General features: G+C 45.0%; 1 protein-coding gene across 2 annotated transcripts in view; it reads right to left on the bottom strand.

Moving 5' to 3' along the window:
- pkd1a (polycystic kidney disease 1a) overlaps window positions 1-13,334 on the bottom strand; it is an 82,735-nt gene that overhangs the window by 53,632 nt on the left and 15,769 nt on the right. For both annotated transcript variants that reach the window (XM_014411932.3, XM_014411933.3), the window contains exons 2-8: window positions 8,814-8,885; window positions 8,616-8,684; window positions 7,725-7,796; window positions 2,503-2,684; window positions 1,314-1,561; window positions 570-830; window positions 255-423 (exon numbers count right to left, since the gene is read on the bottom strand). In XM_014411932.3, coding sequence (XP_014267418.3) covers window positions 255-423; window positions 570-830; window positions 1,314-1,561; window positions 2,503-2,684; window positions 7,725-7,796; window positions 8,616-8,684; window positions 8,814-8,885 — 1,073 coding nt within the window. The remainder of the gene's footprint in view (window positions 1-254; window positions 424-569; window positions 831-1,313; window positions 1,562-2,502; window positions 2,685-7,724; window positions 7,797-8,615; window positions 8,685-8,813; window positions 8,886-13,334) is intronic.

Raw genomic sequence — 13,334 nt, 5'->3', positions numbered from 1 at the left:
TGATCTTTTATTACTGCCAAATTTCTAATTACAAAATATCAGCAGATTAAACAATTTAATCTTCCAACCAGATGATGGTAACTCCTGTAAACATTTATCCTTCCAGTTTTCCAAATAACCCCCACAGAGAAGCATTAAGCTAATGTTCAGATTTAATCAGCAGGGGAGAAAAAACTAATTGGATGTTGATGATCACGAGGAGCTCGAAATGTGTGAAATTTCAATAACTGAGATTGCGTGTTGGTATACTTTACCTTTGGCAATTTGGACATCATCTTTCGTAATCTTCCAGTCTACATTCAAGCCAACTGAGCCCCAGCTGACAAGTGTGAGCTCCAGACTCCTATTGGCCACAACAAGAGTTGGACAATGCAGCTCTAGTTTAGGAGGAAGCATTATAGTCACCTCCCCTCGTGCAGACACCTGAACACACACAAGTAACATTTTAAAATCCAAACACACACATACACACACAAAGTTTCTTTCTCAAAAAAACCTCTTTGAACATACATACAAAAATTCAGCCTGGATAAACAGAAGGTTTAAAATCCTGTTCTTTTTTCTCTCACCTTCTTATGTCCTGCCAAGGCCGTCAGACTGACTGTATAAGATCCTGGAAGTCCGTATTTGTGAGCTGATGCGGTGCTAACGGTTCCTGTGGTGTTGGCACGGGGTGAAAGGTCACCAAAGTCCCAGGACAGCGTCACAGGTGTGACAGAGGAGTTGGCGGTGAAAGTGACGTGGTTGTGAACGCTTTGCGGCTGGAGAGGAGTCAGCGAGACCGAGAACTCCACCACAAAGACTTCGCGAGCCAGAGCCCACCCACATTTCTGTGAATTAAAGGAACCCATATAAAGAAGAGCTGGTTTTGGTGTTAATACATACGCATTTAAATAAAATAATAAACAATTTTTCCCATTAATTGTTAAGATAACTGTGGTTTTCCTATTATTTCATAGTTCTGAATAAAATCTGATTATATAGAAACTGTTCCAATTTAAATAAACCATTATTACATTTTTATTTGGAGCTTTAACTAACTTCTATTCCAGATTTCCTCTGCACAGCACTCTTCAGGATATAGAGTCATTCAAACCACAGAGGGAAGTTGTTGTTTGGCTATTGAAATTTTACAGGAAATCCTGAATGTTGTATAATCAAATGAGGAAAGAGCAAAGAAAAGGAAACTGGATCTCCAAAACTTTCTTTTTAATCGAGTGACGGCTGACTTACAGAGAAAATATAAAAACGTACATAACGGAGCACCAGAGGTTATAAACCGAGTCTGACAGAGCAATAATCTTTACACAAACCTTCATCACATCGGGGTTCGTACAGGCAGCAGAACACTGAGACGTGCTGATATAGTTGGGGTCCGAGTTTTTGCTGCAGAGGCATTCGTGCTTCTCTCCTAAGCCCCCATACCGATGCGATTCATTGAAACACACACTGTGACACTGTTCCCGTGTCAAGTTTCGGAACGTGGAGTAGGAGAAGATAACAAGTTCACTTCGTCCCAGTCCTCCACTGTTGCTATCCTCAAGGCACGCAGCATACAGACCTGAAGTGGACAACACAGGTTTAAATCTCACAGGCTTATCAGAGATATCAGAGCATGCTCTGCCTTTATCATAAATAAAGGCAAAGATTTTTTTATCATGAATCTCCATAAAGTCTGCAAAATACTAGCGGTGGGGGAAGAAATCGATACTGTGATAATAATGTATCGATACAGGGACAGCAGAAATCGATATTTTGTTACAAAAAGGTTTTTGTGCTCTGACTTCAGAGCATGTTGATCCTTTTTCTGAATCCTGACATTCCTTCACTGTCCAAATGTGTTTAACTTTTTTTATGGCAGCAATAAATATGACAGTTTACTTATTTTATTTTAATTAAGTTTAAAACTTTTTTATTTAATGTAAAATTATATTTTGTTTTAATTTACTTTCAAATTCTTCAGTTGCTGAAGGGGCTGCATAGTTTTCATATTGCATAGTTCAGAATAGCTATAATTGTACCAGATGCATTCAGTTAAGTTGGACTAGACTGTAATACAAACCGTTCAGTTTGTCAACAATATAACTGACTGAAATGAGAGAAAGACTGAGTGCGAGACTTTGATATTAGATAAAATGAATATTGATAAAGTTTACCTTAATGTACAGAATCTGAATATTGCAAAATATTTTTAAAAAAATTGCAATAATATCGTATCGTGTGTTAAGTATTGTGATAATATCGTATCGTGGGATGTATGGTGATTCCCACCTCTACAAAATACTACACAATAATGTTTGTTTTGTCTGAGGTAGAAAACCAAACGGACTAAGTATTTCACCTTTGTTGCATCTTCAGTTCATCGAGTTACTTTTCAAATATAAGTCCATGAACTATTTATTGTATGATGTATAAGCACTGAAAAGAGCAGGAAATGATTTCTGGTGAATTCTATAATGTGCACGTTTTCTTTTAACTTCACGAGATGATGAGTATATTTACCTGTATTTGTTTTCATATCACAGGTGGGCAGTCTGACATTGAGTAAAGGCTGATCTTGGAGGTCAAGGGGGTGGCTGCAGCGCAATTCATTTGAGCGTCGAACTTGCACCCCTTTTTGCTGGAGACAGCTGACAAATCGGAACAGCTTACAGTCACACTCAAAGGGGTTACTGCTTAGATCACTGGAGAAGAGACGGAGACAGACAAGGAGACCGAATCATTAACTGTTAAACATCTCAACAGTCACAAGGTTGAGCACCGTGGTTGCCACTGCTAAACTGTCATCATGCGGGGATGACACATTTATAAACCATTAAAGCTGCATTAATATGTGCATAACCAACAAGTAGCCTCTCTCTAATAAATTAAGAACTCTCTCATTTATATTTGTGTGTTTGTGTCTGTTGAAAGCCTTTCTCAACCTCATTGTTGAGAAACAACAAACCTACAGATGATATGCCATCTCCTTAAAAAGGCTAGCTCATAATGTGTATGAGTGGTGTGTGTGTATTCAGCAGCTCAAATCATAATTACTGCTAATTATTGCCTGATGTGAATGTCTTATGGACTCTGTAATTTAGGAATCATCAGCCATCTCTTTATCTTTTTTTAAATCACAGCAAGTAACCAATAAAAGTGACATTTCAGTTTGATTATTTAACAACACTTAGCCACTGCTTTCCTTTTCAGTAAACATCATATTTTAAATCTCTTATATGACTTAATGCTAGTTTCAAAGACATATTTAACATAGTTACACCTATAAATTTACAGAGCCAATGCTGATATCAGATGTCGGCCCAGTAATAACGGGACAGCTTGAGCTCAGCTGTTCTTTAGTGTTGCTCTATTAGAGACAATTCTTGTATTCTATATTATATTTACGGATTTATATCCACATACTAGATTGTGGTGGAGGTGTGGTCCGGGGCGCGGCTGCAGGGGAGGAGTGGTGCAGTGAGCTCAACGGGGCGGTGCTGGTAAGAACAGCTGATGGCGATTTTGGACTGATGGTGGTTTTCCTTCCCTTTATATAGTGAGGCGGAGAGGAGTGGAGGGAAGGAAGCTGGGGAAACCGACCGCTGTCAAACGGTGTTCAGCTGTCATTCTGTGGACACTCACAATAAACGTGCATCTGATGTTAACGACGTGTGTGTGGGTGTATCTGTGCCTAGCGGGTGTCACAAGTGGTGCCGAAACCCAGGAGCCTGCCGGTGTGGGGATGTCCGACCCGCAGGCTGCGCCGCCCGCCCAGGCTTTGCAGTTTTTGGCGCAGATGGCGAAAATGAACCACGACCATGCGGCGGCCCAGCGGGCTCACCTGGCTGCGCTGCAAGAGCAGACGGACCGGCAGACTCTGGTTCTGGAGCGGCTGGTTGGCGCCGCTGCCCCGGATGGGGGACGGGGACGACCCCCAGGTTTTTCTGGAGACTTTTCGTGCCACAGCGGAGGCCTGCCAGTGGCCGCAGGTGGAGTGGGCTCCGCGTTTGCTTCCTCTGCCGTCGGGGGAGGCTCGGACGGCGGCCCTGAGTCTGCCGCCGGCTTCGAGGGGCAGCTTCCAGGACGTGAGCCGGGCGGTGGTGGACCGGTTGGGACTCACCGCTGAAGATCATCGCCGGCGGTTCCGGGCCTGTCGGCTGGCCGTGGCAGATCGGCCGTTTGCTTGGGCCCGGAAGCTGCATGACGCGGCCGTACGCTGGCTGCAGCCGGGATCGTCAGAGGGTGAGACGCTGCTGGTGGGCAAAGTGGTGCTAGAGCAGTTCGTGGAGGGGCTGCCTGCAGAAACGGCGAGATGGGTCAGGTGCCACCGTCCCGCGAGTCTGGAGGTGGCGGTTACGTTGGCGGAGGACCACCTTGCCGCTAGAGCAGGGGAGCCCGGGGACAGCGGCCGGAGGCCGAACAGACAAGCCCCGGTGCCAGCACCGAGGCGCCGGATGCCCGCGCCAGGGCAGGCAGAGTGGACGCTGGCGTTGAGCCCCACTAATCCTTTTGCCGCATTTGTGCCTTCCCAGGGATCGGACCTAAGCAGTGCCGCACCGGAGCCACGGAGAGCAGCACAGACGCCGGGGCAGGAGTGCTGGAAGTGCGGACAGCCGGGACACCTGAGAAGGGACTGTCCTCTGATGGAGGTGGGGCAGGTGTTCCGCGTTGCCGGTGCTCCAGCGCCTTCTCCCGGTCCGGGAGGGACATACAGCATTCCGGTAAGGACTCGAGGGGGTATACGCCATGCTTTGGTGGACACGGGCTGCACGCAGACCCTCGTGCACCAAAGCTTGGTTCGCCCCGGGGCATTGCTGGAGGCAGAATGGGTGGAGGTGTGTGCATGGTGATGTTCACAGGTATCCCATAGTGCCGCTGTTATTAAAGTATAAGGGCAAAACGCATAGAGTAACGGCTGCGGTTAGCCCGCGCCTGTCGCATCCCCTAATTCTGGGTACGAATTGGCCGGGGTTTCATCATCTGTTGGGACAGTACGCGGGGGTGCGATCATGACGGCCAGTAGCATGTAGTGTCTGCGCGGCGCTCAGTGGTGACGCGGGGTCGTCCGACTCTGGGGAGGGGGAGACGGCGGGTCCTTCACAGGAAGCCCCGCTGACTCCGGAAGTTCCCCCCACGGGTGATTTCCCACTGGAGCAGTCTCGTGACGACACCCTACGCTCAGCCTTTGACCAAGTGATTGAGATTGATGGTCACGTGGTGCGCCCTGAAGCCGTGCGGACCTACCCACACTTCATGTTAACGAAAGATAGGTTATATCGAGTGAGTCGTGACGCTCGCACGGAGGTGACACACACCCAGCTGTTGGTGCCGCAGGGCCGCCGGGAAACGATTTTCCAGGCGGCTCATTATAACCCCATGGCAGGGCATATGGGATACGAAAAAACTCTGGAGCGAATAACGGCCCGATTTTATTGGCCGGGCGTCCGAGCGGATATGCGCCGCTGGTGCTGGTCTGCTGAGTCCAGGGAGAAAACGGCCTTCTCCACTCCGTACGGTTTGTACCAATTCGTTACGCTTCCGTTCGGCTTGTTCGGGGCCCCTGCCACCTTCCAGCGTCTCATGGACCGGGTGCTGCGCCCGCATGCTGCGTATGCTGCTGCCTACTTGGATGACGTGATCATCCACAGCGACACCTGGGCTGAGCATGTGCAGCGGGTGGCCGCGGTCCTGGGGGTCCCTGAGGGAGGCGGGGCTCACGGCCAATCCGAAGAAGTGTGCAGTTGGACGGAGGGGGGTGCAGTATCTGGGGTACCACTTGGGGGGCGGGCAGGTGCGTCCACAGGTGGAGAAGACGGCGGCTATCGCATCCTGCCCGCGCCCTAAGACCAAAAAGGAGGTGAGACGGTTTTTGGGGCTGGCGGGTTACTATCGCCGGTTCGTGCCGGGGTTTGCGCAGCTGACCAGCCCCTTAACCGATCTTACCCGGAAGGGTGCTCCAGATCTGGTCCAGTGGACGGGGCCGTGCCAGGCGGCGTTTGTGCAGGTGAAAAAGGCTCTCTGTGGGGAGCCGCTGCTTCACACTCCTGACTTTTCCCTCCCTTTTGTTCTGCAGACTGACGCCTCGAACAGAGGGCTGGGGGCCGTTTTGTCCCAGCAGGTGAGGGGGGCCGACCGTCCCGTTCTTTACATCAGCCGGAAGCTGGCGGAGCGCGAAAGACGGTACAGCACCGTGGAGAAGGAGTGCTTGGCTATCCGGTGGGCGGTCGACTCCCTTCGCTATTACCTCCTGGGGCGCTCATTCACCCTCTGCTCGGACCACGCCCCGCTACAGTGGCTTCACCGCATGAAGGATGCCAACGCCCGGATCACTCGGTGGTATCTGGCTTTGCAGCCTTTTAAGTTCAAGGTGGTCCATAGGCCGGGGGCACAGGTGGCGGTGGCCGATTTCCTCTCTCGCTCGCGGGGGGGGGGGGGGGGGAGTAGGTTCGGCCGGTGGGCTTCCCGGCCTCAGTCGGGCGGTGGGGGTGTGTGGCGGAGGTGTGGTCCGGGGTGCGGCTGCAGGGGAGGAGTGGTGCAGTGAGCTCAACGGGGCGGTGCTGGTAAGAACAGCTGATGGCGATTTTGGACTGATGGTGGTTTTCCTTCCCTTTATATAGTGAGGCGGAGAGGAGCGGAGGGAAGGAAGCTGGGGAAACCGACCGCTGTCAAACGGTGTTCAGCTGTCATTCTGTGGACACTCACAATAAACGTGCATCTGATGTTAACGACGTGTGTGTGGGTGTATCTGTGCCTAGCGGGTGTCACAAAGATATTACTACATGTGAGCATGTGCAGGCAGAACCATACATTTTGTATTCTGTTTGTTTTTTGTGAACTATTTTATGATTTCATTGAGATTTAACAGAAAATAGCGCTCAAGTGGGCAATGACCCCACAGGTAGAATTATAAGAGATAAACTTGAACTGTTATTATCGTTATAATAGATTTTATAATAGTTATTCATATATATTTATTTTGTTTGCATTTATTTTATACACTGTGTATAAGTAAGGGGGATTTAGAGTAACACATGTAATTATGACATATTTGCAGGAGCTGGATGGTCACAGGTAAACTTTCTCTACCTAAAGAGACACTCTGTCTTTGTGAGGGAGACAAAGCGTAACTGTAACTGTGTAACTGTTACTGTGTAACTGTTACTGTGTAACTGTTACTGTGTAACTGTGCTCCTTTAAGCCACTACAATGAGCATAATAAAAGGATCATGAAATGCATGCTTAATGGTATTCAATCTGTGTTTTTATGCTTCAGTTTCTACAGAATAAGGGTATTTTTTAAAGACACGTGAGAAAGGGAAATGATGAAGAAGAATAAAAATAACAATACTGGCAATGACAGAAAAGAAGAAAAAAAAACACAGAAGAGACAAAAAAGAGAAGGAACTGAAAAGATGGCGCAAAAATGACTGCAGGAAAAGAAGAGAAGGCAGAAAGAGAAGGTTATGTAACATGTGCCTCTCATTTAGATTAGCCTGTTATTGATTAGTCTATTTACAAAGACTCTGCACAAGAAGAAAACTTTTCTTTTAATGTGTTGTGTTTAATATGTTGAAGTTTAATTACTAATGTAATCAAAACCTTCCATCCAGCTTTGGTTCATGTACTGTGTATGTGTCCCCTGAACGGGGGACACCTGCTTATTTCATAATGTGCCATCAGGTATGAGAGACAAATATTCACAGACATAAAGCTTACAGTATACAGTAAGTGCAATTACTTACATCTGAGTTAGATTACATAGGTCGTCACATATCCTTTCTTCAATGGTGGTGATTTGGTTGTTGCTCAAATCACTGATGGAAACAAAGAGACAAATCAAATGTCAATATCTTAAAACAAGAAAAAAACAAAACAGAAAAGACTTTTTCCTTCACGTTTTCACTAATGTATACCAATTACTATCATTTTGGCAAGATTTATGTGACTAAAAATCCAACAAAAAGGTCATATAATGAATGAGTTTGCAAACCCTGTTTCTCCTACATTGTTAGATTAAATTAGTTAAAGAAATTAATAACTAAAAGTGCTGAACACTGACTTTTGCTATTTTACTTTGTCTCATTTCCATCTGTCTGTATGGAAATGCGCTCTTCCTCCTCTTCATCTCTCTCCCTTCTTCTCGTTTCCTTCTCTACTCCTTTTCGCTCCCTCCCTCCCTACTCTATCCAGAAGGCTACATAATGGAGCCGTTGTGTGGTGGTTTTGGAAGGAACTGATGGAAACCATCAGTCCTCTCTCATCATACACACATACACACAAACATGTGCTTAAACGCCCATTCAATGGGTGGAAGAAGTAAGGTAATGGATGGAGGAAGGGGGAGACCGACAGATGGAGAGAGGGAGGTAGTGGGAGCCTGGAGCAGTAAGCTGTAATTGAAGTTAATCGTCCTGTGATTACTGTGTGTGTGTGTGTGTGTGTGTGTGTGTGTGTGTGCGCGCGCTGTATACACTTCTTTTGGTGAACTTGCTCTCGTTTACCTTACTCCTGGGATTTCTGCCTACTTTAATCCAGACTAAACCAAGCTTTTGTCTTTACTGCTCTCTTTTCATCTTCCTCATACTTCTCTCTTCATAACATTGGTCAATATCTTTCCTGGACTTTCTACTCACAGGACTGACAGCAGGCCGCAGCAGAACAGTCCTCCGGGGAGAACATTGATCCTGTTCCCTTGAAGATGTCTGAAACATTGACATTTATTTAGCCTGATAAATGATAACATGTATCAGAGATGCAGTTAAATAAAAAGATAAATTAGATTTAAGTTGAATTACACAAACACACAATCACATAATGCAGTGTTTACTTACAGTTCTTGGAGGCCAGTGAGATGATGTAGCAGACTGGTATCAAGGGAGGAGATGTGGTTCTTGGACAGATCTCTGTGGGAACAAATATATCCATATTTAAAATGGGGGCAAGCTGACTAAATGCACACGCCTACACACAGAACTATTTACAATGCAATGTGATTGCTCAAGGACTTGGAAATGAAATGCAATAATATAAAAGGAAAGGAATAGGAAATGCTTAGGTCATACATACACTGATGGAGATAAATACAACCAGAAACACTTGGAGGTACTAAAGAATAACACAAGATGCTCCAGAACACAGGTTCTTTAGAGGATAAACCTTGGGTTTTTGTCATAGCTTAAGCTAGAAAACTACTTGGATATATTTAGAAACGATCAGAAAGAAGAAAAACGCCTTCGCTGTGCATGCGGCCAGGCTTATCTAGAGGTAGAGACCGAGTCCAGTATGAAGAATTGAAACTGTCAAAGAAAAATGAGTAAAGAAGAAGATTAAATATGAAAACTGGTTAATAAAATATGGATATTTAATAGGAAAACAAATAAATAAAGGAATTAACGGAAAAAGGAAAATAAAGGCCAAAATATTTATGTCACATTTTATAGATTAATTCATTCCTACATGTATTTTATATTATATCTGCTGCATAAAAGGGTTAATTTCTAAGTGACTGAGTAATCGGTTACTTTCAGTAAATGATGACTCAAATCCACAGTCCAGCTAACCTCATTCGCTCTGCAGTAAGCCACCACACAATGGGTGACCTATGATTGGCTCCTACCATTATGTTTTACGTACGAGTAGGAGGAGTCTGCACACCAAACTGTGTCTCAGCTAGCACACAGGCCAGATGTCCTCCTTGACTTGATCTATAAAACGGGTGGGCATACCTACCACCAACACAAACGCAACAGAATAATTCTTGATGCAAAGCAAAAAAGCCAATCTTAAACGGTGAAGTCTGCCTAATGCCAGTATATTTTTTTTCTCTGTGGCCTCATTATCTAATCAGCAACTAATGACTCAAAATCATAAATGCTTTATCAGACTATTGCTTAATCTAAGGTGACGCCTCCTCCCACTGGCAAATGTTTTCCCCTTTTTTAAAGACAAATCCTCCCTCAGGCCTTGTCATCACTTCTCATCGAAGTCGTCATTCAAAATATTTCAATGGCTCAATGGTCTCGCTGAGCCCCTAAAATAATATCTGCCAAATCTCCCCGCTTGCCTTACAAATGGTGTCCTTTTCTAATTCCATGTACTTATTTTGTAACACTGGTGTCCGGACAGAAGCCCAGATGCCAAAGATGTTGACATCAGCGTGGTCAACTTATTTGACTTCAGAAAGCATGATCAATAAAATAAGCATGTGTGCAATGACTGGAGGGCCTCTTTAAACCCAAGTCAAGGCCCAAATCATGCCTTGGGGGGAAAAGGGGTTTTGAATTATCAAACAATATATGAAAAGTGATCTGGTTTTAGGCCTTCTGCAAGAATGAGAACATGCTTATTGATGTGAGACTGTTAGATCTACTATACACAACTGTGAAAGACGTAACCTAAAATATTTGTTTATTTTTTCTTATTAAACACTGATTCTCTAAAATCCTAAGCATGATTTATTGATTAAACTGCAATGATAATAGTTCAAATTCACATTTACTATACATTAAATACACACTGCTAGCAATACATTCTATAACTAAATCCTTGCATGCCACACTCTCTATACTGGAGCTCAAATTAGTGAGAAACCATCAGATAAATTACTAAGGAAATGAGAAAATTGGGTTGGTTAAGCAGTGGAGATGGGCTCAGTGAATGGCTTCAGTCCCCTTTGCATTCCTTCAAAGCAAAGCCACAGCTGCACGTGAGAACAGCGAGACAATCGGGAGACAAAAAGACCAAGGAGCAGGAGACAAAAAGCCAGAGGCTGTAAGGGAACAGAAAGCCCTGTAGCCTATAGGGATAAAAGAAGAAGGTGCTGGACTGCAGGAAAGCTGTAAATTAAAACTCATGAGGTTCAATCAGGGTGCTGATCGATATTTCTATTCCCAGCTGCTACGAATTCAGCAAATACAAATAAAAAACAAGACGATCTTCCGCAAGGGAAATCTGAATTGATATGTGCGGGACTGCGCTCCACTCTCTCACACTCTTTTCTGCGTGTGTGTGTGTGTGTGTGTGTGTGTGTGTGTGTGTGTGTGTGTGTGTGTGTGTGTGTGTGAACAGACCAGGACGCCGTTCCCAAAAGGAAACATCTGTACATTCCAGACAAGCTGTGTAAGAAAGATGGAGACAGAGAGAGAGAGAGAGAGAGAGAGAGCACTCTCCTCTGCTAAACCCATCAGAGGATGAACAGGACAGCAGAAATAAGCTCCGCCCACTAGCTGATCATTCACACATTAGACGGACGCTTCACCTTATGTAACGTGGTCGACATCCATGCCACAGCAGGAATGTGTGTGTAAAAATTTGCGTGTACGACATCTGAAAACTGTCTTTCACACCTTACGGGTAAGACCGCACAGACAAGAGCAGGTTAAATAGAGACCGTCTGTATGTGTGCTTAACATGACCATATAATGTGACCTTCAGCATGTCTATTAGCAACAGACTCCCGTTCTCAGCTACCTCTGGACACACATGGTTTTACTTACACATACGCAAACACACACATACACTTTAGGTATAGGCCTGTGCACAAGTGCACACACACACACACACACAGCACACATATGGTTCTGTTTTACTGACGGTGTGGCCAGTGATCTAACAACTCCTTATAAGGCCTGTCTGGTGCCACTTATTCTGAGTTGGAGGATGAGAGCGCACACAAAAACACACACACACACACACACACACACACAGCCCTCATTGACTACACTGTGCTTGGGCAGAGGGAATGACACATGAGGAGTGGGCATGTGCTCTGCAGACAATATGAATACAAGAAAGGAAAGATCTGAAGTGAAACAGAAAGGGATGGTTTTCTTTTTCTACTAAAGAAAACTGAAATCTGTTTGAATCTGTCTTTGTTCCATCTGTGGAGAATTGAGAACAAAAAAAAAAAAGTCTTTAAAGCATAGTGATAAAAACTGGGTTTAAGTCAGATCATAGACAAACTGGTTTCTGCAGGCTTGTGGTGGTAATGTGGTCCAAGTCACTATGATTGAAGGCCAACGCTCCACTAACCCACTAAACACAGACTCCTCTGTGGTTGCTTTCATCTCACCTCAGCCTCCCTTTCCTCTGCTGCCCCCCCCCCGATTTCTCCCCCCTTTTTGGTTCTGCTTCTTTGTTTATTCCTGAAGTCTGCACGAGTCAGATGAGAAGGGGAGCAGGACAAAAGCTGAGAAAGCAGTAAAAAACGATGGAGCTGGAGAAAAGGACAGGTGTGAAGTGGAAGCCAAGGGGAAGTTGGAGGTAGTAGCAGTGAGTGACACGGGCCAGGTGTGGAGAACAATCACCCCACTGTGGGCTGCTTCGTTTGAGAGCTGCCAGCCAGAACCTCATGCCTGCGACAAGGGGTGAGGAGGTGGGGGAGATCGGAGTAGTCGGGTACTTTCCCTACTGCAAGAAAAAAGGGAGCACGAAATTAACAGGAAAATGGGGCTGAAGACGTTTGGTCTAAAAAGCCTGACTTTCTACTTCACAGACTGGCTCGCCTTTCCTCTTTAGAACATTCTGTCCATTTTTCCAGCTGCTGCTGCCTGGGTTGTCTGGTGTCCAGCTGGCAAGTTAAGGGCAGCTGTGTGCAGCAGTTTAACACTCTTATTGAAAGAATGATACACTGACATACAAACAAACTCTTTGACATACTACCAATCCATGCAGGAAAAACAAAACTAATTGTTCTTTTCCTGGTAAATGAAAGTGAGTCAGTGCCACATATTACAAGTCATTAAATATGGGTTTAAAACAAAAATGGGTCTCTCAAGCATCTAATACAACTGTGGTGAGACAATAAAAAGGGAAAAAAACAAAACAATCAATGCTTCCAGTGAACCACTGAAAATTATGCATCATCTTGCAAAAAGCTGAAAAACCTCTGTCTGTGAGTCTGACTGTTCTTTGTCTGTCTCTACAACCATTCATCCGGTCCACTTCAAGTTTGGCAGGTGTACTGCTGTGTGCAAGTGCAGTACTCAATTTGATGAGCTGTTCTCTTACTGTGGCTAAAAGTTGCTCTCTACCACTACTGACTGCTCCACTCTGTGTGTTGGCTGTTTGTTGTTTGTTTAGCTGTCTTTGTATACTAATTTTTTTAACGTCTGTGAGAAATACCCTAGCTTAATCCTAACTTTAGACATAAACCTAACTAACCCGTAACTCTCAAACTGTTCCTTGAAAACATAATTGCAACATTTCATTAACCTGATGGTTAAAACTCAGATGATTCTAAACATCATCTGAGTTAGCTGGACATCTCATATTTATTACTGCATTGTGTGCCATGTCGGTCCAGTTGGTATACTTATTCTCACTGAGAAAAGCTAAGAAATTGTGGTGGTTGA

The sequence above is a fragment of the Maylandia zebra genome, linkage group LG6 (genome assembly GCF_041146795.1).
Source record: "Maylandia zebra isolate NMK-2024a linkage group LG6, Mzebra_GT3a, whole genome shotgun sequence".
Taxonomy (NCBI): domain Eukaryota; kingdom Metazoa; phylum Chordata; class Actinopteri; order Cichliformes; family Cichlidae; genus Maylandia; species Maylandia zebra.
This window is presented reverse-complemented; position numbering and strand designations above follow the sequence as displayed.